Genomic DNA, 24284 nt, shown 5'->3' with positions numbered 1-24284 from the left:
TCTCCGAAGGTGTGGGACTCAACAGCAAAGTGTAAATCCGGCACCCGTTGGCGCCAGGCGCGGCCTTTGGCGCGTTCGCGTTCACATCCCCCCGCCTAAGCGCGCAACAGATTAACCGCGCGTGTTGTACTGTAGTGTAATCTGCGCATCTTCGCCTCCGCCTGCTGCGCGCGGCACGGCTAAAGGCATGGCGCGGCGTACATGCGCCTTGTTTGTTTACTTCGGTCCGCTTCGGCCGGCGGATCGCGCTCCTCCCATTCATCATTCATCCGATGTTGGCGCCATACCTCCGAGAAAGGGGGGAACGCGCTGTGCGTATTACACACGCACTCCAGAGCCACGGCGACGCCGTCCACCCGTCCACGAATGGCGTCAACCCGTGCGTGGCGCCCGTTCCCGATACTCTTGGGGACCTCGGCGACGATAGCGCCGAGTCGCCCGGTCTGTTATTGTTGTTTTCACGGCAATTAGGAGAGCCGAGCGGCCGAGCGGCGTTTTCTTTCTCTCGAAGAACGCACTTTGCGAACGACGCGCTTTCGAGCCTTTCGAGCGATAAGGAAGCGACACGTAGGGGCAGTAGGGGTCGGGGGTTGAAGGCCGTGGGGCCCGGCATGCCCCGCCTGCCCCGCCCGCCGGGCCGCGGCAGACTGGGCGGCACTGGCTTGCACTGCTTTCGTCGCCCCGACTCTCCCCGTCTCTCTCGCACGTGAGGGATGACTCGCAGGGGAGCGAGAGAGACAGAGCGACCGAGTTGCAGTTCGGAGCGGCCGCGCGGCTCGGGTGGCGCTAACGGCGCAGAAGGGTACTCCGCTTTTTTGCGCGGCAGCTTTTTCCCGGACGGCGGGAGAGCGATTCGCCGCTCTGTCTCTCTCGCACCCTGCGGTACGCCCCATGAGTGCGAGAGAGAGGGACAGAGCGACGGAAGCAGTCGTCTCCCCCAAGGCCCGGCTGGCCCGGCGGTGGCGCGTCGCGCTGCTCTGCCTGGCTCTGCCGCCGCGCTCCCCCCTCGGAGCCTCGACGATTGGCGACTTCTTGGAAGCTGGTCTGGTCGGGCACATTGTCGTACCGCCCTTGCCCTGGGTGGGTGGTCTCAATGCGGGTTCACACGAGCAGGCAGGGCGGCGTCCTCTCTGGTCTCACCGAGGCAGCGAACGAGGGGCTCTCTTCTAGCGTAACCGAGGCTCGGCCGCTGCAATGTTTCTTCTGTCTTTTCTCCCGTTTTGCGACGCCAAAGCCTCGCAGCTTCGCGGTGCTTCGCGGCTCCATTATGCATGTCTGGCTGCATCGGCCGCCCGCTTCACGCGCTGTCTCTCTCGCACTCGTGGGGCGCGGTGCGGCGCGGCGCGTAGGCTGGGCGTTGGGTGGAGAGAGATGGAGAGACGGAGCGCGGGATTCGCGGAGGACGACCGCGGAGTAGTACGGCGCAGTTTTTCCCGGACGCGCCGCGCCGTGCCGCCCTGCTGACTGATTCCGAACGGCGGCTTTCTCTCACTCGCACTCGAGGGGCGCGCCGTCGGGGCGTGAGAGGGACAGAGCGACGTTCTGCAGGCCGACGGCGACGGCATGGCGTGCCGACGGGGCTGCTGGGGCTGCCGGCCGATCGGCACGATACGGAGCAGATGCGGGAATCGCGGTCGGACGCGTCGGGGGCACGATTCAAATTGTGACGACAAAGTGTCGGCCGTGGTCGCGGGACGCGGGTCTGCGTGTCGGAGAAAACCAGCATTTGGCTTTCTAACTAATTCGGGGAAAGAGTCGAGATTCGTGTCAATCGCTTCTGGGAATAATCCGTTTCCCAAGCAAATCTCGCACGAAAGTCCCTAGAGAAAGAATTGGAATTCTTTCTCTGGGCGAAAGTCACACAAAATAATCGGTCGAATGACAGTTATCGAGGCAAAAACCTCGAAATTTTAATAGACTATTCTAGTCGTCGTCGACTAAAGAACAAGAAGAATCACAAAACCGGAAATGGCGCTGGCAACTTAACCTCACTCACCCGTCCGAGTACATCATTTAAAAAGTTTTTCGATTCGACACTCTTTTAAAATCAATTTAGCTTGTGTCAAATACTTTTTGGCCGTTTTTGTGATTCTTCTTGTTCTTTAGTCGACGACGACTACGTAGAATAGTCCAGGTGCGATAACTTGCATCTTTCGTGTCGGGAGGATTCGTTCACAGTTCAAGTGGTCTACTGCTTGATTTTTTTTAGACATGAGAACTTTTGTCACACAATCCAAGGTAACGCAACCGTCATGACTGTGTAATTAGATTACCTGTCATTTTTGAATGCTGCGTCATTCAATTAGACGCAGAAAGGGTTGTTCTAGAAAATTCTCCACGCCGGTGAAATCCGATTGCTATGACACACTGTTTTCCGGCGTGGGGCTGGTCAAGTCGGGCCAAGTAGACCTTGGCGGCGGTCGCCGCAGACTTGCAGAGGCGCCGCGTTGCGGTCAGAAGCGCAATAACAATAACTGCACCTAGACGGGCAAAATCGATGAGTCAGTCTAATTGGCCAATGCTCTCTGTACTGGGCCGCGCGATAGCGAGGGGCGCGAGAAAGACACTTGACCGTCGGCACATGGTCGGCATGCACGTATGGTGTAGTTACGTGTTCCTTTGGCTGGCCAGCATGCTTCTCTGAAGCGGGTTGACGCAAACGGACTCATTTTGGCCGACTCAGCTTTTTCTCAAAGCCCCAAGCCACGAAGCCCTCGGCGAGGCTAGGCGAGGCTACCGCACCGCCACGCCTGACGCGTGATCAGCGCACGCGTGTGGCGCGTGGCCGCCGACCCCTTGAGTGACTTCTAAAGTGGGTCGCGTGGTGCATGAACCCCGCCCCCGCCCGCCCTCACCCGCCCCCGCGGCCGCCGCGGCGCCAGGGCCACTCGTGCGTGCGGCTGCCGCAGACTGCCGCGAGGTGCGTCGCGGCTAATCGCAGCCAGCAGACTCATTCCGAGAGTCGTTTTCGTCGCTCCGTCTCTCTCGCACTCATGGAGCGTCCTGTACGGGTGCGAGAGAGACCGAGCGACGAAAACGGCTCTCGCGGAATCAGTCAGAAGGTGCATACGTATATGCGCCGCCACTCCCGCCCATCTCGAGCACGGCCTGACGCCGTTCAACAGTGGCGCTGATTAGGCCTCGACCGAGCGGTACTTTTATCTACTAAGCAGTGTAGCGGCATGACTTTTCGTTTCAGAGTGCCGCAGAGCGAGAGTATGCGCGCGAAGCGCAAGGCTTCCGTTACACGTCGTGGTCCCGCGCACGTACTCTGTGGGCATGCCGCACTGCACCGCCTGTCTGTCATGCCATGTCCAGCAAACACAGTCGCCACAGTGTGTGTGTGTGTGTGTGTGTGTGTGTGTGTGTGTGTGTGTGTTTGAGTGTGCGAGTGTGTGTGGTTGTGTGTGTGTGTGTGCGTGCGTGCGTGTGATGACGCACGTCCCAAACGTGTGTGCGTGACCGGTCAGTGGCTACTATGCACACAAAAGGGCCGAATGAATCGATAATCACCGTCATGGGTAGCCCTGCAGGCCCTGCAAGGCCCTGAAAGCCCCTGCAGGCGCCCGTTCGTTCAACAGCTGTCTCTGTCGCACTCACCGGGGGTGCCAGGCTTGCCAGGCTTGCCAGGCGAGCGCGGGAGAAAAGCGTGGCGGCGTAATCAAAGGCTGCCGTAGTGGCCCTTGTAGTAGCGAGCAGTTGAAGTGACCCTCGGAGTCCCGATGCCGCCGCGCCATGCGCGACCAAACTCACTCCTTTTCTTGGATTTTCGTTTCGACGTCTGATGCAATCCGTGTTTGAGTTACGGGTCGGCCCTACAGCCGCCCTGCGCCGGGAGGGGTTGGGGAGGGCAGGTGGGAAGCGGGCGCCACGCCACGCCACTGACCCCCCCCCCCCTCGGGTGCCGCCGTGGCCGTACTCGGCCCATTCAGCCCTTCCCCCCTGGCTCTAGGCGCCGAGCACACATGCATGGCCTGCACGGCCTGTACGGCCTGCATGCAGTGGGGCGTCGCGTCAGCAGACTCGGAAAGGGGAGGGGAGGTGGTGGGGGCACGCACACACGCGCACACACGCACGCGCACCAAGTCGCGCCGGTTCTCGAAATTTCCCGCCAATACGGCCAGCTTCATTCATCGGCGCGCTCTACTGCGCCTGCGCGCCAGCGGTGCGGCGACGCATTGTCGCCCCGTCTCTCTCGCTTCCCTACGGCTACGGCCCACGGCACGGCGGCACGGCCCGTGAGTGCGACAGAGACGGAACGACGAAAGGCCCGTTCGGATCGGAATGAGTTTGCTGGCCGCTAAGTGCGCGCTTTACGCCTCGCGCCGCGCCGCGCTTAGTGCCACCTTGTCAACAGGCAACAGGCGCGAGGTGCTTTACATGTAAACGACTCGCGGCCGCGCCGTCCCGAGTCTTGTGACGCATTGACGCACCGTCGCGGCGCAGTTGTCACGCACGCGGCACGCATGGGGCACTTTAAATTTGAAATGCCGATCGCGCGGGGCGTGCGGGGCGTGCGGGGTCTGGCTGGGCGGACGGGGCGGACCAAGGGAAAGGAGCTGCAAGAGAGTGGAGCAGGGCGAAGAACGCCGGCCGAAAGGGCGGAGAAGGAGAAGTGAATAATAAAGGGGCGGACGAAGGGGAAAGGAGAGGGAGGAAGAGAGAGACGGAGAGAGGGGTTGGTCTAGCTAGTCTCAGGGATGAGGTGGATGAGGCGGCGGTGGTGGGGGCAGCATGGCAGCATGGGCCAGCTTCATCCCCCCTCCTCCCCCTCTCTTCGCCGCCGCTCCCCCCTCCGCCGCCCCTGGCCGGCGCGGACGGCGCGGGCCCCGGGTTCCTCCTCACTCCACGGCGTGGTGGTCAGAGTATATATTTTGCTGGCGGCGCACCACGGTAGACAGACAGCCTCCTGTGACGGTCCGAGTGAGTCACGTGTGAACTCGCGCAGCAAAGCGGAGCTAAGCGGAGCGGAGCATCTAGCTTGCGTGTTGCGACAGTGACAGTACGACAGTCGCGCAGTGTGGTTCGAGTGCAGCGCAGTGCAGTGCGACGCAGTGCATCGGTGCAGTGCTTCAGTGTGTCAGTTGTTCCCAGCCATGAGCAAGTTCTCCTTCGTCTTGGCCGTCGCCCTGTGCGTGGCCCTGGTGGCAGTCAGGGGCGGCCACGGCGCCTCGCTCGCCGCATCCCTACCCAAGGTGAGTGTCTGGTCTGCCGTCCGCCCCCACGAGGGGGAGGCCGCCGTCAATGGCACCTCGTGGTGTTCTCCCTGCTACGCCTGCTACGCTGCAAGGCGGCCGCGCCGGGTCTCTACGTCGCGGTGTCGTTGCATCCGCGATCCGCGTCCGTGACAGTCAAGTGTCCGTGAGTGATGGCACCGCTTAGCCGACCCTACATCCTCGCCGGCCGCGCTGCGTTCCGCGAGATGCTCATTAGTGGGCTTTCCGCTTTAGCCGCCCCGCCCCGCCCCGCCCCGCCCCGCCGGGGTGTCCTGCCCTGCCTGCCACCTGCCTCTCCCGGCCGCACCGTAGTGCCGTAGTGCGGCGAGCGGCGGCGAGGCCGTGACGCGCTGACTGCGGCCCGCCGGCTGTTGCATCAGCCCTGGCTCGCGTCACTGCCGTCGCGTGGCGGCTGGCGCGGCTGGCGGGGCGCGTGGCGCTGGCGGCAGTCCTCCTCACGTCACTGGCGGGGCGGCACGGTGGCACCCCTGGCCGGTCCTAGCCTGGCTTTGCTGGCAGGACGGCGGGGAGGACGTCGCCGGCCGGCCACAGGGACTCGAAGTGGGGCAGGGCAGGGCCGTCTCGGTGGCGCGGGGCTCGCGGGGCTCGGGATCGGTGGCGCAACGAAGGGTGCCCGTTCCGTTATCAGCCCGGCCTGGCCCGGCCTGGCCCACCCACTCGGGGCACGACGGCACGACGCATTGCCCGCCCGATGCTCACTACTCAAGGGCCGTTGGATGCGACTCGTATCTGAGCCGCCCCCTGCAGTCCCCGAGGCAGGCCTGCAGGCGGAGGCCCCGTCGCACGCCGCCCTGGGCTGCATCCGGACGGCGCTTCGTCGCTCCGTCTCGCTCGCACCCCGACGGAACGCCCCATCAGAGCGAGGGGGACAGCGCGACGAGGCGCTGCTCGCAATGGGCCAGCCCAGCGCTTATCGCCGCCTTTGCGAAAGTGATAGCGGCATGGCGTGCATCCGTTCCCCGCCCTCGGCTCGGCTCGGGGTCGAAGGTGTCGCAGTGACGCTCGTCGTTTCTCCGCCTCGAGAAATACCAAATTGATAACGGAAACGGAAGTTGTAATTGCGGCCCTAATTAGCGCGATAAGCTTAGAGGGCCTAGGCAGCCTAGGGTGCCCAGAGGGCTGAGAGGGGCGTAGACGGCCCCAGGACGGCCCGCGGGACGGGCGGCCGCAGCCGGTGGGGACCAACTCTCTTCCCCACATGAGGCGAAGGCGGCCAAAACCTCGGCAGATTCGCGGACCGCAGCGCGGAAAGGTGTGATTGGCAGTGTCCAGGCCCACCGATGCGAAAAGAAACATCTCGCGAGCGAAAACCGACACACCGTCACGCACGTTTTGCGTCAGCCAATGAGACAGCCAGCTAACCCCATCCTTTTCTCTCTCTCGTGTTGCAGACTCTGGCCCGGTTAGCGCGGTCCGTGGCGCCCAGCGACACCACCAACGCGGCGGCCGCGGCCACGGGGGAGATGGACGACCAGAAGGTGTGCCACAGCACGACGCCCTGCGGCTGGGCCGTGTACGTGCCCTTCACCAGGAGGGTGGACTACTTCATGAAAAACACGTAAGTGCCATCTGCCGGCATCCGTCGTCATTTGCTGGAAAGGCATTGAAAGTGAAATGGAACTAACCGGCCTTGCTGTCCTCCACAGGTGCGAGTGCCCGAAGGACAGGGAGTGCCTGCGCACCGACGACGACCTGTCCGTGTCGGCCTACGTCTACAGGTGTAGGACGGCCGAGCGGCCGCAGGACTTGCAGGAAGACTCGTAGTTCCGACGCCGTCCTCTAGCGGTATGGCGATGCGGCGGTGCAGCAGGTACTTCGGGCTGGAGCTGGAGTAGTGTTTCCACTCCACCACGGCCGAGATCCTCCGGGCTGCGGCTGCTGCGGCGGCGAGCTGGCCGTCATGGAATCATGGAGCAGCGGCCGCGCTGGACCAGAGGCCTGGACTAGTTGGGCATTGGACGGGGTGGTGTGGTGAACGGGGGAAGCCGAGCCGGACTCGGAGGGAGGGGAAGGGGGGCCTATTTATGTATGCCAAATGTAGTCAATGTATTTATATCGTATTTATCACAGAGTATACCGAGGTATGCGTGTGTCTTGTATGAGTGTGAGCGGTAGAGATCAGAGTAATAGAGAGAATGTTGATCATTAATAATAAATATTTGTATTTTTATGCCAAAAATTGACGCAAATGTTTCGCCATTGACGCCAAGGCTTAAAACAGTATTCTACTTCTGATTCGTACTTAAAGCAGTAGCTTCTTGGATTACCAACAGTTAATAGTTAGTTGTAGGATTTAGTGCTCAATATTTATGTACAACCAAATATGATAGAGTTAAGGAAAATGGACTGAAGTAGTGTACTGTAAGTTGTAAGGTCCTCAAACAGTACAATTGGTGTTAGCACATACGACAATCACAGGGCATGGTCCCAAAATAGTACAACAATGCTAATTGTCTTGTTAAAAATGAGATTTTGTTTTCAAAAATTTCAATATTTTGTCCATTAGCTTGTTTAACATGTTGTCTCTGAACACCTATGAATCCGTGTCTGTTCAACGCCCAGTGGCTGGAAAAAAATGAACCTTTTCTTTAAGTTATGGGTATTTTGGAATTCGAAACAGCAGTATTGGATTGACTGTTTGCTGAAGTTCCTCATTATACCAATTGTTGTTTTGCACATTGTTCCTCATTATGCCTTAGAATCTCTGAACTAAGTTCCATTGTTGTGTATGATAGCTATGCAGGTCAAGCTGTTATTTTTGTAAGAGTTGCAACAATTTGCATAATGCCTACCTCCTTAGTCCGTGTTTGCTCAATCTTTGCTGCTTTGAAACTTAAGCATTGAAAAGTGCAGTGAAGCTAATGTTTCAAATTCTTTTTATTGATATTGTAATTGCAGCTTTTAAGATTGGAAGGCAACCATTGCTTTAACGTGTACCTGTTTTGTGTGTGCTTTTTGGCCAAGTGTTTCAGGAGATTTGTTTACATTTAAAATTACATTTCTATAAACAGCTAAACCATGTCATAACATTAAAAATTCCATATATCAGTGCTCAGTATTTTTATATTCTTTACTACTTCATTATAATCATGTCAGTGAAAAAATAAAATCTATCCTCTCTCTGACTTTGCTGTTATCATTTGACACCTTCTTTCAGGAAGTGGATGGCATGGCTCTCCACGCGACGTCATTTGAAAAGGCGGCCAGACCCGCTGGTATGATTAACTCCAGTGTGGCCAACGGTCCGAATCTTTCGCACTTGACGGAGAGGGAAGTTTGTGACACAAGACAATCAAAATAAAGTTTTCTCGGTATTTTTAAGTTTTAACCATAAATAAAGTTGCCGTTTATCGTAAAGGGGAAAGTACTCTCATGTGTGAAATTTGGCTAGACTGTCACAACAGCGGCCATTGTTGTAAAATGATTTCTGCTTGTTTATTTACTTTATTTTGACAATCATGATGGTTCTGGATGATTCTGGTTGCTTAGAACGAACGAGGTAAGACGCCTCTCGAATACCTCAGATTAACTGTTCAATCATAGGCGTAGGCATGGAGATGAACGGAAGTTTTCTGGGTATGGAAGATGCAACCGGCTTAGTTGAGGTTAAGAAGGAAAATCCAGCAGATTGGCTGGAGCAAGAATTCGGCCTGGATCACGGAAATCATTTTCCAGTTCATTCATCTGTAGCTGCACCGAATATGCCGATGTTCAGCTCACTAGACAGCTCAAAAGTAGAAGAACAAGAAGTAAACCATTCTTCTTTGGGTGATGAGACAGATTCATTTTCTCTGCCATTACACATGTTCCAATCCATGCTGAACTGTGTTCTATGTGGTGTTTGTAGCCAGCGGCAGGTTAAAATAAAATGTAAAGAGGGTGTCAACTATCCTCACAAATTTGTTATATTTTGTGGTGCATGTAAAACAACATTGTTTGTGTAGCGTTGATGTTTTCATACCGGCTGGCTGGAAGATGGAAAACTGTAGCCTCACAACCTTTGTGTACATTCCTGAATTACTGAATCTGTGCTGTAGACTCTTCCTTCTTCTACTGATGTTTTGGAAGTCATTCAGCCGGTCTGAATGTTTTCTTTATTTGGTTCAAGACTAGGTCTATCTATTTCCTGTAGCCGATTTAAAGTGTCCTCTGCAATCATGGTCAAGTACTTACAGCAAGATGAAGCTGTCAACATTGATTTGGAATTGTTTAACGAATACAAGTTTAGTGTCGACCAGCTGATGGAGCTGGCTGGATTGAGCTGTGCCACCGCAATAGCCAAATGTTATAGACCTGACCAAGCAAAAGGCTCTGTGCTTGTTTGTTGTGGGCCTGGAAATAACGGTGGTGATGGACTGGTGTGTGCTCGGCATTTGAAGCTGTTTGGATTCTCCCCTTCAGTGTACTATCCAAAGCGGACCGATAAACCCCTCTATGAAAATCTGCTTCACCAGTGTTTGGCTATGGACATTCCTGTGATAGAGAATGCTCCAACAGCAGATTTATTGAATTCCTCCTACAACTTAATTGTAGATGCATTGTTTGGCTTCAGCTTCAAACCCCCTGTGCGTCCTCTTTTCGTTCCTATTCTAGAAGCACTAAGGAATACCGAAAGCCCCATTTGTAGCATTGATATTCCTAGTGGCTGGGATGTTGAAAAGGGCTGCCCGGAGAGCGGTGGAATTCAGCCTGAAATGCTTATATCACTGACTGCGCCAAAACAATGTGCATTGTTTTTCAAAGGAAAGCACCACTTTTTGGGAGGCAGATTTGTTCCACCTTCCCTCGCACAAAAGTACCAATTAAATCTTCCTGATTACCCTGGTACTGATTGTTGTGTGAAATTAACTAAATAAATTGTATTTAAGAAACCTATTTTGTGCAGGGACCCTCTCTGAAAAGATGATAAATTGTGTAAATTTATTGTAATAATCAAAAGTTAATTTTTTATTATAGATTTGTCCTTGTCTTGGTTCATTTTTTTTCCTATTTCATATTGTTTGCACAGTTGTAAGTTAGAGCTCTTGATAAATCAGTTTTTTTCCCTTCAACTTTAGTTAAGAAGTATTTCAGCTACTGTTGAATTGGATAAATGATTGTCTATCCAAAACAGCCTGGATGGTTGGATCTGAAGAAGAGCATAACAGGCACACTGTATTTTTTTGTACATCAAAATTTAGAATAAATAACAATTTTTAAATTAAGTTCTTTACTTTCACTTACCTGTTTGGCATTCAGGTCAAAAGTCCCCTTTTGGAAATGGACACTAGGTTCTGTATTTTGTGATTTATCCACAGGTATGCCATAATGCTGACATTCTTTATAAACTTGATGACGATCCTCCCATAGCAAGTGTTGCTGCAGAAGTGCTGCAGGAAATTTTAAAACTTTGTTGCTGTATGCAGTTGTCATCACCATCAAGGCATGCCTGTAAATCAATAATTAACAGATTAATAGAAATTCCTGAAGGTACCTTGAAAGTTACAACCAGTCACTACCTGCGAACAGAAGGCAGATGAAGTGCTGCTGCCATGCAAAGGAGAGGGGTCAGTGTTTTCATGGAAGAACACACTTTAACATAATTTCCCCTCCATGAGGCAAGAGAAATTTGGAATGCTAAATGCATGACACAACATTTACAATCCTTCAAATATCTGAAAAGAATGAAAATTATTAAAGTTAATTTTGCATGAAAAAATCAACCTTACAAAAAGTTGTAAACTTACAATAATTTTTCTGAGGCTTGGTTTAACACCTCTGGGTTACCCAAGCCTATAATTAAGTACAGAGCATTCATCAAATGTTCTGTATTATTACAGTGTTCAGTCTCCTGTGTTGAAGTATTCTCACCCTTAGGCTTGCTCCCAGGATGCTCCATTCCTTTCACAGCATTATACATTACTAAAAGCCTTTTAATACATTCTGTAAGAAATGACCCATTTATTTTTGGATCATATAAATGAATTGGCTTTCCACACAACCTGGACAAAAAAATTAAACACATACCATCAAATTTTTGAAAGATAATAGAAAAATTATATTGTTTTGATGTTATGGCAAGTTACCAATATCCTGCAAAGACATGGAACTTCACCATAGGTACCAACAGCTTGATACATTCAGCAGCTGGGAGCCCTTGTATGACCATATCTTGTCTGACAGCCCTTAAGCGGTCCGTCACAAAGTTGTATCGGTCAACCCATGCTGATGCTTCTATTTCGCATGAAGCTACTCTGAAACAGAAGTAAGAAGACCATACAAAGTAGGAAAATAATTTCAATAACCTAGTTATCATTAGAGAGCACAACACATCTTTTGATATGAAATATAATAGAACGAACTTCTCAATAAGGTATGAAACAGTTTTCATCAAGGAAGGGAATGGCCGCAAATCTGATGGAGAGGGCATTTTATGTCCAGCAGCAGAACGGCTAAATGCTTTGACAATCTTGTCAGGATCAGCTCGATAGTTTTCATTTCTATTTAAGTATATTTTCCCTTTTGAGCTATGAGAACGTTCGGAAACCGCTTCTCCTGGTAAAACTGGTTGAGTTTGTCTTTCCAATGGGTGCAGCAATTTTTCTCTCTCTCGCCTGCAAGCACATAAAAATTAAAATAAATCAAACAAACACAGGTTTTTTAATTTTTTTTTGAAGAAGCTGAAACTTACATTTTTCTTTCACTGACAGGACACATTAATTCACAAGTTCCTTTTATAAAATCACCAAACACTAGTAATTCATCTTCGTACTCCATGATTAATATATAGGTTTATTTAATATGGTACTATAAATTTATGTCAAGCGTTCTATGATGGCTTAATAAAGTAAGTTCTATTTTAAAAATTTGATAATAAAAAGTACTGGTGCTTCTGTCTGCTACCCACAAAAGTGTTTTGGTAGTGCCATTCATATTGGCATTGATACATATTGGCATTGATATTCTTGATAGCCTCCAACCAGTGGTATCTCTAGATACGAATATGAATAAAAAGTTTCATTCATTCAAGCGGCCGCCGCTGTTGCTGTTGCAGTTGCAAAAGGCAAGGTTACCTGTCAACACAGTAAAGTTGTTTTGACACTTTTTGACAAACTAGTTTTGGATCCCAGTTCTCCTCAGGGAAGCACAATGAATCCCGCTGCCACCCCCACACCGAAGCCTGACACGCAGGACGGCAGATGGATGAATGTCGTAAGTATTGCGTCACTATTGTCTTGGAACCCCTTTAAATGTTAGGTTAAGTGTTATTTACACTGTGCTTGAAATGTCATATTAAGCTGTGGCCTCATCCAACTTTGACAACTGTCTATTTTTTGTTTTTGCTTTTCAGCATAACCGCTACGTGAGTGAAGCAAAGGAGAAAGAACCAGAAGTAATAATGATAGGCGATTCGCTCATTCAGCATCTTGAGCATTTAGATTACTGGAACAGAGTCTATGCCCCCATGCACACCCTAAACTTTGGTATCGGTGGGGATGAGACGCAGCATGTACTTTGGCGTATTTCAAATGGTGAACTAGATAATGTTAAACCTAAGGTTGGTTCAGTTTGTTACTCAACTCCAGGTGTATGGCCTCTTTCCAAGTTTTGTGTTTTCTTCGTCTTTTTACTATCTTTCATATTATAAATTTTATTTTTGTCACAGGTAGTTGTCATCTTAGCAGGAACAAACAATAGTGGATCTTCAGAAGAAATCGCTGAAGGAATTCTTGAAATTGTGAAGGTTGTCCGCGATAAGCAACCCGACGCCTATATAGTCTTATTGGTACGTGGTTTTCTCTAAAATGTGTGCCCAATTAATCAACTAGAGTCACGCATTATTATCTTAATTGATTTTCAGAGCCTGTTGCCTCGTGGTCACCTTCCTAATCCTCTGCGGGACAGAAATGAGGCAATCAATGTTATTATTAAGGAAAAGGCATTAGCCATGAATAAAGTGGAGGTGCTGAGTATTGGCCAATGCCTTGTTCAGCCTGATGGGACCATCTCCCACCACGACATGTATGATTATCTTCACCTTACTAATGCTGGGTATGAAAAGGCATTTGAGCCATTGGCTGAGCTTCTCCAGCAACTGCTCAGTGAAGGTGAAGTGGAGCATGACTTAACACCTTCAGAGTAATTTTCTCAAATTTCCTCACAGCACCTGAGACTGATGCAAAGTGTGAAATTATCAGAATTGTTCTCAGTGTAGCTGAGAGTATTCAAAATAAGCATTAATACAATGTTCACAGCTTTGCACTTTTTATGTTATTTTTATTGATATGGCTAGAAGATCTAAAAAGTGAAATGAAATGAGATACAAGGTCAATTATTAAATCATTCTACTGATGACACGTGCATGTTCATAAATTTGGTGGATGATATTTCTGAACAATTTTCACCATAATTATAATAATGCTAAGTTACCTTGCACTCACTGCCTCTATTTTCTTTTGTGGGTTGACTTGATCCATTCAATTTTGATGAATGTTAAGCTTCTTTTTATGACCAATTCATGAATGCTTAGCTTCTATTTATATTCCTATTTTTATTTTGTTTTGTTTTGCTTCAGACCAAGTGTCAAGTTATGAACATCTTACCAAAGGCTAGTTTTTCTTCTTCTTTATTTATTCACCTGTTACTGGTGCTTGTTTTACCGGTAATAATATTCTAAGTAATAATTTAAGTTATGCTAGGGTATATTCTGAGACTGTGAAATGACGTGCTTTTGATCTGCTGTTTTAAGGGCTTGCTCCATCCTCTCTGTTGTGTGGTGTTTCTAGATTTAAGAATGTTGTCAACTCTGTGATTAAATCCACCATATGTACTTATTGATAATAATATCCTATTATGATGGTTGTGTTTTGAAAAAGTGTTGCTTAGTCTGTCTTCATGTATTCAGAGGTGCCGCCAAAGATTCATTTTAATCTTTTTGGTCATTCTCTGAGTTGGAAAGGGTAACATATTGCTTCTGGCAGCTTTATATAATTTTGACTTATGGTAATGTTATGTGAGGCCACAGTTTTTAAAGCCGCATAAGTTGTGAGTAGCTTGTTTTTTGTTCACATTCAGTGACCTTAAAGTTTATTTCACCCACCCAGAGATAACTAGTTGCAGTTGTGGAGTTGTACTTGTGAACTGCATCTCATTTATATTTTTGCAAAGGAATTACATTAGCTGTGAATTTCCCTTCAGTGTTACCATGTATATTTTTTTACTTAGCTCAAAGTAAGCTGCAATTGAGTGGACATTCCTTCAAAAAACTCCATGTGCTTTCTCTGTGCAGATGGGCATGTGATCTCAGAGCACTGTTGTGTTATTTTTTAATGTTGCCTCATAAGTTTTGCTTTTTGTACTTATTTTCAATGGAAACACCAAATACAAACCGAATTTCAGAAACATGTTTGAAATTTTTTTTCCCCACACCTGATTGAGAATTCCATTGACAAACAGACGTGTTGCGAAACCAACTGGGCAGCGAGGCGCCTGCAGCGTAGGCCGTGCCGTTAAGCACCAGTGTGGTGCGGCTGCCTGGCTGCCTGGCTGCCTACCCTGGACTCGGCAGGCGCTAGCTGCTAGCTAGCCATCGCCGCGCTGGTCCTGGCAGTCCTTCCCGAAGCCGGCGAATGCGGATCCGCGGCTTCGCGGCTTGAACCGCACCTCGGTGCACCTCGGCCAGATAAAGAGATAACGATAAAGAGCCGGCGGGTGAGCCGGCGCGGCGCAGCGCTCGAAAAGGCGGCCGCAGCCCCGCAGCGCCAGCCTGCCAGCCTCGCTTGAGCCGAGTCGCCGTCCAGCGGCACAGCGCAGCCGAAGCACAGCCACAGCACCGCGCACGGACGCAGTCACGCCGCAGCACACCTGCGCACCACCTGCCGCTGCAGCTGCGGCCACGCCTGCACCGGCCTGCACCCGGCCGCACCAGCGCAGCTGATTCCTCGCGGTAAGTCCTCCCAGTGGATACAAGTCCCTCCGGCGCAGCGTGGATTCGCGAACCCGTTTAGTCCGGGTTGGTCGGGTTGGCACTCTCCCACCGTGAGACAGCCGTTCAGTCCAACCGTTTTACTGCAGTCACGGAACGGAGTCCGCCGGGTCGGGGGTCACGATTCCACGGTAGTGTCTCCCTGGACGGCCTCCGGACAAATACCGCGCAACTAGTCCGCTACCTGTGAACTCTGCCCCCTCCACACCGCTTCCATGTCGGCGCCGTGCTCCGCGCCGTGCTGCGCGTCGCCTCGCCCCTCCCCTCCGCCAAGGCCGCGATGCACGGCGCGGCCCCGCCCCGCCTACACGGCTCTCAACGCAGCCCGTCCGTCCGTCCGCTACTTTTCCCGACATTTCCGAACGTGCGATTGATTAAAGCCTTATCCGACGAGTCACCGGCTGGCGCGCCTCGCCTCGCCGCGCCTCGCCGTGCCGCAATAACCCACTGTAAGCCGGTGCGGCGCGCTTCCGGTCAGCTTCACTTCCCCCATAATGACGCATTGAGGCCCGCGGCAGAGAACAAAACAGAAAGGACAGAAACAACAACATGGGACTTCCCCCTTCCCCAGGGCAGCACTCTGTCTGAAACCGTGAGGTCCGCACCGACCTGCGTCTTCCCTTTTCATCAGTCAGGCAATTCTAACTGGCGGACCAACAACAACAACAACCACAACGACAAAGAGGCTGTTCTGTTTTCGCAGCGCCCCACCATGTGGCGCCGGACCATCCCCTTCCTGGCCTGCGCCGTGCTCGCCCTGGGCGCGATGGCGGCTGACCAGGACGCCGTCAAACCCGCCGAGGCCGCCAAGGCCCCCGTCCCGGCCAACGCCTCCAACGCCACCAAGGCTGTGGCCGCGCCCGCCGCTCCGGCCAAAGAGTCCTCCATCATCTGCGAGTCCTGCGAGTGCGACTGGGACTTGAAGCTCGTCAACTGCGTCGGGAAGGTGCGCTCTTCCGCCTGGAGGAAACCTTGAGTGTGACTTTACTGAATTTCGTCTAAATTGCCTTTTGTGTTTCCAGAACCTGAACAACCACTTCCCCAACCCGGAGGACTGGGCGTGCCTCAACTTCCAGCCGCTGGAGATCCGCTTCGACAGCAACGAGCTCGTGCACGTGCTGCCCTTCACCAGGGCGCTGGACACGGTGGAGACCCTCACCATGAGCCACAACCACATCGCCAAGATCGAGGACGGCGCCTTCATGAACCTCAGCAACGTGGTGGTCATCGACCTGAGCCACAACCACCTCACCTCGGAGGAGCTGTCGCCGCACATCTTCCAGGTGAGGGGCGTCGTCGGCGTCGTGCCGGACCGGCGGGCTCATTCCTCGCTCGTCTCTCTCGCGCTCACGAGGCACCCCGTAGAGCTGCGAGAGAGACAGAGCGAGGAGAGCAGTCTGCAGGGCATGGTGACGAGCTCGATGTCTGCACTCGCAGGGCCACTACGCCCCGGAGAACTACGAGCCCCTGGAGAGGCTGCGCGTGCTCAGGCTCAACTCCAACGCCCTGCATTCGCTGCACCCCGACCTGTTCGAGCACCTGCCGCGCCTCGAGGAGATCTACCTGGACTCGAACCCGTTCAAGGTCATCGACCGCAACACGCACATCGCCCTCACCAGCGCGCCCTACCTCAAGGTGAGTTCAGCGGCAGAGGAGCCGTGAGGTTTGCCACCCGGTTTGCGGGCCAAATATGACGTTGCGTTGCAAACACACTCGGCGTCGTCTGCTGCAGGTGCTCGACCTGTCGCGTACCATGATCGGCAAGCTGCCGGAGCACCTCCTGCACACGCCGCGCCACCTGCAGCGGCTGCTCCTGGCCGGCAACGCCTTCCCCAACCCGCCCGAGGGCCTGGCCGACTCGCACGAGCTGCAGTACCTCGACCTGAGCGAGAACCCCTTCACGGTGCTCAGCGCGCTGCCCACCATGAAGAACCTCACCACGCTCGTCATCTCGCACTGCCCCAACCTGACTGAGGTGCCGAAGGGGGCGTTTGCCGGGCTGCCCGCCCTCACGCACCTGTACCTGCACGACAACCACCGCCTCAACAACATCAACGCCTCGGCCCTGGTGGAGCCGCCGGAACCCCCCGCGGAGACGCACGTGTACCCGCCCATCAGGACGGTGAGTCTCAGAGCCGCCACGGCCCAGTTGGCCCGTTTGACGCCTTGACGACGACGCGCTGTTCTGCTGCAGCTGCACCTGCACGACAACGCCCTGGGCTACCTGGAGAGCTCCCTGGTGGCGCGCTGGGACCAGGTCCGGGACATCCGCCTGGACGGCAACCCCTGGGTGTGCGACTGCGAGAACCAGTGGATGGTCCAGACCCTGCTGCCCACCCTGGAGCGCACCAACGTCACCTTCAGCGCCGGCCTCAAGTAAGTCATTGTCGCGGGGGGCGGGCGAGCGAGCCAGTCGCATCCGCTCGGCTGGGCTGGACTCTGAGTCACTCGCCTCTTCGCGGCACTGCTGGTTGGGTTTGGCTTATTACAATGTTAATCATCGGCGGACCGCCTCGTCAGCCGGATGGAGGGGAAAGCGCCCTGCCCGGCCTGCCCGGCCCTGCCCTACCTCGCCGTCGGGGCCGCGCCCTGCAGTGACAGTCACCAGTGTGACGGTCCGTCCGCTTCACCTTCGCTCGCTATCTCTGTTATCTCTGGCATCGCGGGCCATCCAGCGCGGCACAGGGTCCGCAGGACACGCCTAGCTCCGCACTTACCCCGCGCAAGCGGACTAGTGGAGCGGCGCCGCGAATACCCCCGAGAGGCGGGACGCGTCGTCGCTACCCCGCGCCGTAGGCGTTCGGCCGCGAGCGCCGCGCTACCCCGCGCTGGGGAGACTCTGGGACTGACGCTGCGCCTTGCTTGCCCTGCCCCCACAGGTGCGCCCAGCCGATCGAGATGCGCGACCGCGCGCTGCACAGCCTGGAGGTGAAGCACTACCACATGCGCTGCCTGGACCGCCTCGGCAACCAGCCCGAGCGTGACGCCCCGCTGCTGGTGGGCGTGCTCGTCGGCGTGCTGCTGGCCGCCCCCGCCACGCTGGCCCTGGTGCTGCTGTGGCGCCGCTGCCCCGCCCTGGCCGTGCCCGGCATCTCCAAGCTGACGCGGTCGCGGCGCGGCGGCGAGTACTCCAGCGCCATCTACAAGGCCGCCGAGACCGAGCCCGACTTCATCTAGACTTCATCTAGGACGCCCAACCAGACTGATTTTAAAAACAAAAAAGTTGCGAAAGTGATTAGGCGAGTCCTTTGCCCTGGAGCGGCCCTGTGCGATCCCTCCTCCTGGAGGAGGACGTCAACAAGGGCCAGAACGTCGAGTGTCGGTATGCGTAATACAGATCGAGTGAATTTCCTACTGTGCCATGTTCACTGGACTCCATACTTGTCAAAATGGAGCAAGGCACATCGCCGGTGAAAACTGATGATTCTTGCAGTGTTTCTAGTCATATTTTGTGTAAGAATAAATAAATAATGGTATACGAGATGCTGTAGGCCCCCTCCCCCAGAAAGAAGAAGCCGTTTGTTGTGTTTGCTGTTTGAGGTGACAAAAGTGTGTCAGTAGTTTTAGGATTACAAAATTTATTTAATAAAAAAAAGTGAAAAATTCAACTGTTTTATTTTTCTGTTCCTGACTTGGTGCAAGCCTTTGTTTCTGCGCGGACTGCATGTTGTCGCGGTGCAGCTGCCTTTGACCTGGTGTCTCCAGATAAAGAGACTTGTCTTTGTGCAGCAGCAATAAAACACGCGTCGGCGGGGCGGGGCGGGGCGGGGTGGGACAGGGGTGTTTGAGGAGAAAAACGCCGAGCCCCGCGAAGCTGACGTCGACCCTGTGGCTCCTCTCGTCCTCCACAACGAAGACCAGCAACTCGGCCAGTAGTTTCAAATCAACTCCAGGGTTGGTGCAGTCATGCAGTGCGAGAAAGACAGAGCGACGAAGCATTGTTGGGACAGGCTCTCCAGGGCTTGGCGCGTGGGCCGGGCCGGGCTAGGCCGGGCCGCGTCCTTTTCGCGGGCTTATCTCGCGCCGTCCCGATGCGGCGAGCCCCGGGCGCGGTGCTGGGCGTGGCGACGCCGTTCGGGAAGGACGCCCACTGCCCCGCTCCGCCTGCCTGCCTGCACCTTGGCACCCTCCGGGCGCTCCGAGTAGGGACAGAGCTCCGCGACAGACCGGGGCACGCGGCCGCACGCGGCCGGGCCGGTGACCCGTACGAACCTCTCGGTGGAGCCCCGGCACCCGGCACGGCGGTGGACCATCATCAATCACCGGGCCGGTCACCACCACGACGGTGCGTGTTTGGGACAGTTTGGACCGGCGGCCGCATACAATGACCCCCTCCTCACCTCATCGCCGCCTATCAACCCTCCCCGCCGTCGCCGTCCCGCCCCGCCCCGCCCCCCGCGGCTCGAAGCCGTGAGAGATAAGACTGCGTTCGGCCAGGGCCGCGGCTGCGCCCGCCGTCACACGGCACCGTTGCTGTCGCCGCGACTGCCATTGTGCCGTCGTGCTGCGCGTTGCGTTCGTTGGGTTGCGTGCGTTGCGTTGCGCTGCCGCGGACACCAAGACCGCCAGCAGCTAGCCAGCAGCCCTCCGGCTCCCTTCGGTCCGCGGCCCTCTCCACCCCGCTTCGAAAGTGGCCGTCCCCGCGCACCGCGACCGCGCCAACGCCCGACATGACCAAGGTACGTCGCCGACCAGGCGCCCAACCAGGCGCGTTTCGAGCAGTGCGTCCGTCGCCCTGTCCCTCTCGCACTCATGGGGCTTCGCGTGGGTGTGCGAGAGAGACAGGGCGGCCGCCTGCAGCCAGGCCGGTGGCCGGTGACGGCACTTGTCGTATCGTGACGGCGTCGAGTGGCGAGCCGCTTTGACAGCGACAGCACTGACAGCGGGGGCCTTGCCCGACTGCCCGGCGGTGCATGCCTGCGTGCCTGCGTGCCCCACACTGACAACAAGACCCCCGAGAGCAAGCAGAGCGGCCAGGGCGGTCAGTCACGTGCACGTCGCACATCGGCCGAGCCGGGCACGAGACGTGCTCGCTTCTGGCCCGTGTGTCTGAGCGTTTCGGTGTGCCTGTGTGTGAGTGCCGCTGTTTGTGTGCTTCTGCTATTTATGCAACGGTGTTGTCTCATGGAGGTAAGTGGTGGCGCGACGCTAAGTCTAGTCGCTACCGGTAAGACCGAGCAGCTGCGCGCCGGCGTCGTGTGTGTGTGTGTGTGTGTGAATGAGTCAATATTGTGTCTCAGTTCCAATTTCCACCCATTATCTCTCCCAGGCCGGGAGAGAGCGGGAGAACGCACCTGCCCCGGGTAAATTTAAACGCTGGGTAGTTAACCCCAAAAAACGACGAGCAGAGGACGCGTGGAGTCGGTCGCTCACCAACAACAACAACATCAACAACGGAAAGCCTTTGGCGGTAATCCGAGGAAGGCCAGGCGGCCAGGCCGGGGCGGGCTAATCCTGATAGTGGCAATCGGGCAGACGGGGCAGCTAGCCAGGCGGCGAGGCAGGCAGGCAGGCAGGCAGGCAGGCAGGCAGGCAGGCAGGCAGGCAGCCAGGCAGGCAGGCAGGCAGGCAGGCAGGCAGGCAGGCAGGCAGGCAGGCAGGCAGGCAGGCAGGCAGGCAGGCAGGCAGGCAGGCAGGCAGGCAGGCAGGCAGGCAGGCAGGCAGGCAGGCAGGCAGGCAGGCAGGCAGGCAGGCAGGCAGGCAGGCAGGCAGGCAGGCAGGCAGGCAGGCAGGCAGGCAGGCAGGCAGGCAGGCAGGCAGGCAGGCAGGCAGGCAGGCAGGCAGGCAGGCAGGCAGGCAGGCAGGCAGGCAGGCAGGCAGGCAGGCAGGCAGGCAGGCAGGCAGGCAGGCAGGCAGGCAGGCAGGCAGGCAGGCAGGCAGCCAGGCAGGCAGGCAGGCAGGCAGGCAGGCAGGCAGGCAGGCAGGCAGCAGGCAGGCAGGCAGGCAGGCAGGCAGGCAGCAGGCAGGCAGGCAGGCAGGCAGGCAGCAGCAGGCAGGCAGGCAGGCAGGCAGGCAGCAGCAGGCAGGCAGCCAGGCAGGCAGCCAGGCAGGCAGGCAGGCAGGCAGGCAGGCAGGCAGGCAGGCAGGCAGGCAGGCGGCCAGCCTGGCGCGGTGCGATGGCGCTGACGCTTCGTGACTCCTTCCGGGGAAATGTGCATGTGCCCGATGTGCCGCAGGCCCAGGTCGGCGTGTTGCTGGCCCTCGCGGCCCTGCTCGCCCCCGCGGCCCCCGCAGCCCCGCCGACTCCGGGGGGTTCCCTCCGCGAAGACGGCGCCCCCTGTCCGCCGTGCCACTGCAAGGATGACACCCTGGACTGCACGGGGCTGCCCGCGCCGCGCGACGCGTCCTGGATGCAGGCCTTGACCGGGTGGAACGAGACGGGGTGAGTATGCGCTCCTTTTGGCGAGTGGCTCCCGAGAGTCGCTTGGTCGTTCTGCCTCTCTCGCGCCGCTACGCGACGCGAGAGAGGCGCAGCTCTGGCCGAGTCCGCCTGCGAACGGCAGGGTAGGCAGTCCCGCCAAACAGGCGAGTGTTGCTGGCCTGCCCATCCTGCGGACTGCAGGCGGCGGCTGGCGCCGAGGCACCGAGAAATACAAATACACTGCTATCTCGACAGTTCCACGCATCGGTCGCGCGTCAACCGACCTCCCAATTCCGATCCGAATATCTACCCACGTATTTTTCAGCTGTACGCCGACTTCTGACTACTGCTGATTCCAGAAACAACACTCGTGTGGGAGGGAGATAACCGTTTCGGACTTGATTGCAGCCTGACCAAGGTGTTGCTGGACGGCGTGCTGCCGTCGGCCACCCTGGCGCCGCTGCCCGCCATGCCCGGGGTCAGCACTCTGTCGTTGCGTAACAACGGCCTGACCGACATCGCCTCGGGGGCGTTCTTGGCGCTGTCCGGGCTCCGTGCGCTGGACCTGGCGCACAACAAGCTGACTGGTGCGACATGCCCATCTGGCTTTCGAATCGAATTTGAACGAACGTGAATAAAGAGAAAACTTCCTTCCCCCACAGCTGACGCGGTGCGCGCCGACGTGCTGCGGGGCGCTTGGCAGGAGGACAGCTACGAGCCGCTGTCGCTGACGTCGCTGGACCTGTCCCACAACGACCTGCACTCGCTGCCCCGCCGCGCGCTGGAGCACACCAAAGCCCTGCGCGTGCTGCGTCTGGACGGCAACCCGCTGCGCGTGCTGGACCACAACACGCAGGCCGCGCTGGCCGGCGCCGAGTCGCTGCAGGTGGGTGGCTGTGGGGTGGGCGGTGAGGTGCTCGGAGAAACAGCACAGATTAACGGCGTGCCGCCGCGTGCCGCAGGTCCTCGGGCTGTCTGGCTGCGGGCTGGCCGCGCTGCCGGCCGACGCGGCCCTGGGGCTGCCGCGCGTGCTGCACACCCTGGACGTGTCGCGGAACGCGCTGACGGCCGTGCCGCGCGGGCTGCCCTCCACGCTGCGCCGCCTGGTGCTGGACGCCAACCCCGTCCGCACGCTGCCCGCCGGCGACTCGCTGGTGCCGCCCTTCCTGCACCTGGACAACCTGGAGGAGCTGTCGCTGTCCTACATGCCGATCCTGGAGGAAGTGCAGGTGGCCGCCTTCTTCGGGCTGCCCCGCCTGCGCGCGCTCAGCATGGCCCACAACAAGGCCCTGCGCCAGGTGCACCCCGCCGCCTTCAGCCACCTCGGCCCCAGCTGGACGCTCACTGAGGTGAGTCGAGTACCGCGCAGCGCCGGCCGCGCCAGCAGCGCCGCCTAGCGGGGGGTGGTTGGACCAGTCTCTCTGCCCGACTACCGAGGCTGCCGCTAGGTGGCGCGCGCGTGGCGTGGCGTGGCGGCCGCGGGCCGCGGCGCGCTGCAGCCGCCTTTGGCGGTGACGGGCATGACGGGCAAGACGGGCAAGATGGGGTGACGGGCGGTAAGCGGCTCGTTGGCCCGCCGGGCGCAGCCGGGCGCCGAGTCACCACGCCGCTGTTTGCGCCGCACTTACTACTCACCCAGCTCCCTGCGCCCCATCAAGGATGCCGGCAGGGCGCCGGAGTTGCACGCAGCCGGGCTGCTCCACCACCAATTAACGACTTTACAAAGTAGCCTCCGCGTCCATTTGAAAATTAAACCCCCAGATTTGGCCCCTTGAAGGGGGCAATTAGCGATGGAGTGACGTGCCGCGTACCGCCAAGAAGGACCTGAACCGGTGCGCGTCATCTTCTGCCCTCAGGTGTCGCTCCGGAACAACAGCCTGCGGTCCCTGCCGCCCCGGCTGCTGGCCTGGGCAGGCCTCACCTTCCTGGACGTCGCCGACAACCCCTGGCACTGCTCGTGCAACTTCACGACCTGGGCCGCCGCCTCGCTGAAAGGCGTCAACGTCAACACCCGCGACCGCGTAAGGTTCGTCAGGCTGTAGAGGATGGCGCCTGGCTGCCGTGAGAGGCAGAGAAGAGAGAGTCTAAGGCGTCGTGTGGTTCCAGGTGCTCCAGCCCGGCCGAGCTGTCGGGGCAGCCCCTCTGGGACGCCTCGTCGACGGCGTGCTCGCCCGAGCTACGCGACGGCATCCCGCCAGGGCAGCCGTCGCTGTTCGCCAACGCGCTCCTGTTCGTCATGACGGCCTCGCTGGTGGTGCTGGCCGTGATGGTGGTGCGTCGCCTGCTCCCGGACCGACCGCCCCGCCTGTACGGGCGCGCGGCCCTGGCGCGCTCCAGCAGCGTGTCCAAGGACCCGCTGTACGAGGCCGCCGCCGTGGACGAGGACGACGACCGCCTGCCCGCGCCCGCCCTCTACGCCGCGGCCCTGGCCGTGGACGCGCGGCGGGCCGGCCGGGCCGGCGACCTGTGATGTCTGTCTCGCGCCTCGCGGACAGCTGCGTGCTGCGTGCTGCGTAGGGCGATGGCGGGGCGGGGCCTTGCCGCGCTGCCGCCGTCTCGGTAAACCAAAGAAGCGGAGCGCCGTCCCTGCGGCCGGCGGGGGGCGGGGGGCGCTAGCTGGCCTGTTTGTAAATTTTAACATAGCTATTCGTACAAATAAATGTCTGTGATCTCATGAACTTCCATGTTTTTTCGTTCCAGTCTTTCTGTCAGTTAGGTCCCA

General features: G+C 56.5%; 6 protein-coding genes across 7 annotated transcripts; 5 read left to right on the top strand and 1 right to left on the bottom strand.

Moving 5' to 3' along the window:
- Nucleotides 1–4858: 4858 nt before the first annotated feature.
- LOC117649057 lies at nucleotides 4859–8362 on the top strand. 2 transcript variants are annotated; one of them, XM_034391440.1, is made up of 3 exons: nucleotides 4859–5195; nucleotides 6629–6795; nucleotides 6884–8362. In XM_034391440.1, the coding sequence occupies exons 1-3, from the start codon at nucleotides 5097–5099 to the stop codon at nucleotides 6999–7001; spliced, it is 384 nt and encodes a 127-aa protein (XP_034247331.1). In that variant the 5' UTR covers nucleotides 4859–5096; the 3' UTR covers nucleotides 7002–8362. The 2 variants fall into 2 exon arrangements, with proteins under 2 accessions (XP_034247331.1, XP_034247332.1); XM_034391441.1 differs by lacking the exon at nucleotides 4859–5195 and adding an exon at nucleotides 6113–6489.
- Nucleotides 8363–9301: 939 nt separating this feature from the next.
- Nucleotides 9302–10441, top strand: LOC117649055 (NAD(P)H-hydrate epimerase). Its single transcript, XM_034391438.1, has one exon. It carries the CDS (start codon nucleotides 9323–9325, stop codon nucleotides 10091–10093), a length of 771 nt encoding a protein of 256 aa, XP_034247329.1. The 5' UTR covers nucleotides 9302–9322; the 3' UTR covers nucleotides 10094–10441.
- Nucleotides 10161–12132, bottom strand: LOC117649054 (SAC3 domain-containing protein 1). Its single transcript, XM_034391437.1, has 7 exons — nucleotides 11908–12132; nucleotides 11579–11830; nucleotides 11303–11470; nucleotides 10964–11218; nucleotides 10736–10891; nucleotides 10461–10665; nucleotides 10161–10365 (listed from the first exon to the last, which is right to left on the bottom strand). Exons 1-7 carry the CDS (start codon nucleotides 11991–11993, stop codon nucleotides 10291–10293), a joined length of 1197 nt encoding a protein of 398 aa, XP_034247328.1. The 5' UTR covers nucleotides 11994–12132; the 3' UTR covers nucleotides 10161–10290.
- Nucleotides 12133–12231: 99 nt separating this feature from the next.
- On the top strand, nucleotides 12232–14618 carry LOC117649056 (platelet-activating factor acetylhydrolase IB subunit beta homolog). Its single transcript, XM_034391439.1, has 4 exons — nucleotides 12232–12428; nucleotides 12568–12774; nucleotides 12883–13002; nucleotides 13078–14618. The coding sequence occupies exons 1-4, from the start codon at nucleotides 12366–12368 to the stop codon at nucleotides 13357–13359; spliced, it is 672 nt and encodes a 223-aa protein (XP_034247330.1). The 5' UTR covers nucleotides 12232–12365; the 3' UTR covers nucleotides 13360–14618.
- A 389-nt stretch (nucleotides 14619–15007) lies between these two features.
- LOC117649053 (carboxypeptidase N subunit 2-like) lies at nucleotides 15008–18684 on the top strand. The gene is made up of 7 exons (XM_034391435.1): nucleotides 15008–15162; nucleotides 15905–16147; nucleotides 16224–16484; nucleotides 16639–16836; nucleotides 16934–17323; nucleotides 17396–17577; nucleotides 18081–18684. Exons 2-7 carry the CDS (start codon nucleotides 15914–15916, stop codon nucleotides 18376–18378), a joined length of 1563 nt encoding a protein of 520 aa, XP_034247326.1. The 5' UTR covers nucleotides 15008–15162; nucleotides 15905–15913; the 3' UTR covers nucleotides 18379–18684.
- Nucleotides 18685–19669: 985 nt separating this feature from the next.
- LOC117649246 (biglycan-like) lies at nucleotides 19670–23948 on the top strand (the record flags this gene model as incomplete). Its single annotated transcript, XM_034391821.1, has 7 exons — nucleotides 19670–19880; nucleotides 21378–21583; nucleotides 21971–22149; nucleotides 22225–22448; nucleotides 22525–22911; nucleotides 23419–23588; nucleotides 23669–23948. Coding segments are annotated over exons 1-7 (1455 nt in total), but the record flags the coding sequence as incomplete, so codon positions are not given.
- Nucleotides 23949–24284: the final 336 nt, after the last annotated feature.

Source organism: Thrips palmi, unplaced genomic scaffold (genome assembly GCF_012932325.1).
Source record: "Thrips palmi isolate BJ-2018 unplaced genomic scaffold, TpBJ-2018v1 HiC_scaffold_4, whole genome shotgun sequence".
Classification (NCBI taxonomy): Eukaryota; Metazoa; Arthropoda; class Insecta; order Thysanoptera; family Thripidae; genus Thrips; species Thrips palmi.
Note: the sequence above shows the minus strand (reverse complement) of the source record. Positions and strands in the feature narration are given on the sequence as shown.

What these genes read in the sequence shown, in the direction of transcription:
- LOC117649057 (XM_034391440.1), top strand. Translation starts at nt 5,097, where the DNA reads ATGAGCAAGTTCTCCTTCGTCTTGGCCGTCGCCCTGTGCGTGGCCCTG. An exon ending in TCGCCGCATCCCTACCCAAG is followed by an intron (nt 5,196 to 6,628) that starts GTGAGTGTCTGG and finishes CTCGTGTTGCAG; the next exon opens with ACTCTGGCCCGGTTAGCGCG. An exon ending in GACTACTTCATGAAAAACAC is followed by an intron (nt 6,796 to 6,883) that starts GTAAGTGCCATC and finishes TGTCCTCCACAG; the next exon opens with GTGCGAGTGCCCGAAGGACA.
- LOC117649053 (XM_034391435.1), top strand. Translation starts at nt 15,914, where the DNA reads ATGTGGCGCCGGACCATCCCCTTCCTGGCCTGCGCCGTGCTCGCCCTG. An exon ending in TCGTCAACTGCGTCGGGAAG is followed by an intron (nt 16,148 to 16,223) that starts GTGCGCTCTTCC and finishes TTGTGTTTCCAG; the next exon opens with AACCTGAACAACCACTTCCC. An exon ending in CCAGCGCGCCCTACCTCAAG is followed by an intron (nt 16,837 to 16,933) that starts GTGAGTTCAGCG and finishes CGTCTGCTGCAG; the next exon opens with GTGCTCGACCTGTCGCGTAC.
- LOC117649055 (XM_034391438.1), top strand. Translation starts at nt 9,323, where the DNA reads ATGTTTTCTTTATTTGGTTCAAGACTAGGTCTATCTATTTCCTGTAGC.
- LOC117649056 (XM_034391439.1), top strand. Translation starts at nt 12,366, where the DNA reads ATGAATCCCGCTGCCACCCCCACACCGAAGCCTGACACGCAGGACGGC. An exon ending in ACGGCAGATGGATGAATGTC is followed by an intron (nt 12,429 to 12,567) that starts GTAAGTATTGCG and finishes TTTGCTTTTCAG; the next exon opens with CATAACCGCTACGTGAGTGA. An exon ending in ACGCCTATATAGTCTTATTG is followed by an intron (nt 13,003 to 13,077) that starts GTACGTGGTTTT and finishes ATTGATTTTCAG; the next exon opens with AGCCTGTTGCCTCGTGGTCA.
- LOC117649054 (XM_034391437.1), bottom strand. Translation starts at nt 11,993, where the DNA reads ATGGAGTACGAAGATGAATTACTAGTGTTTGGTGATTTTATAAAAGGA. An exon ending in CATGTCTTTGCAGGATATTG is followed by an intron (nt 11,219 to 11,302) that starts GTAACTTGCCAT and finishes TTTTTTGTCCAG; the next exon opens with GTTGTGTGGAAAGCCAATTC. An exon ending in TTGACCTGAATGCCAAACAG is followed by an intron (nt 10,366 to 10,460) that starts GTAAGTGAAAGT and finishes GCTCTTCTTCAG; the next exon opens with ATCCAACCATCCAGGCTGTT.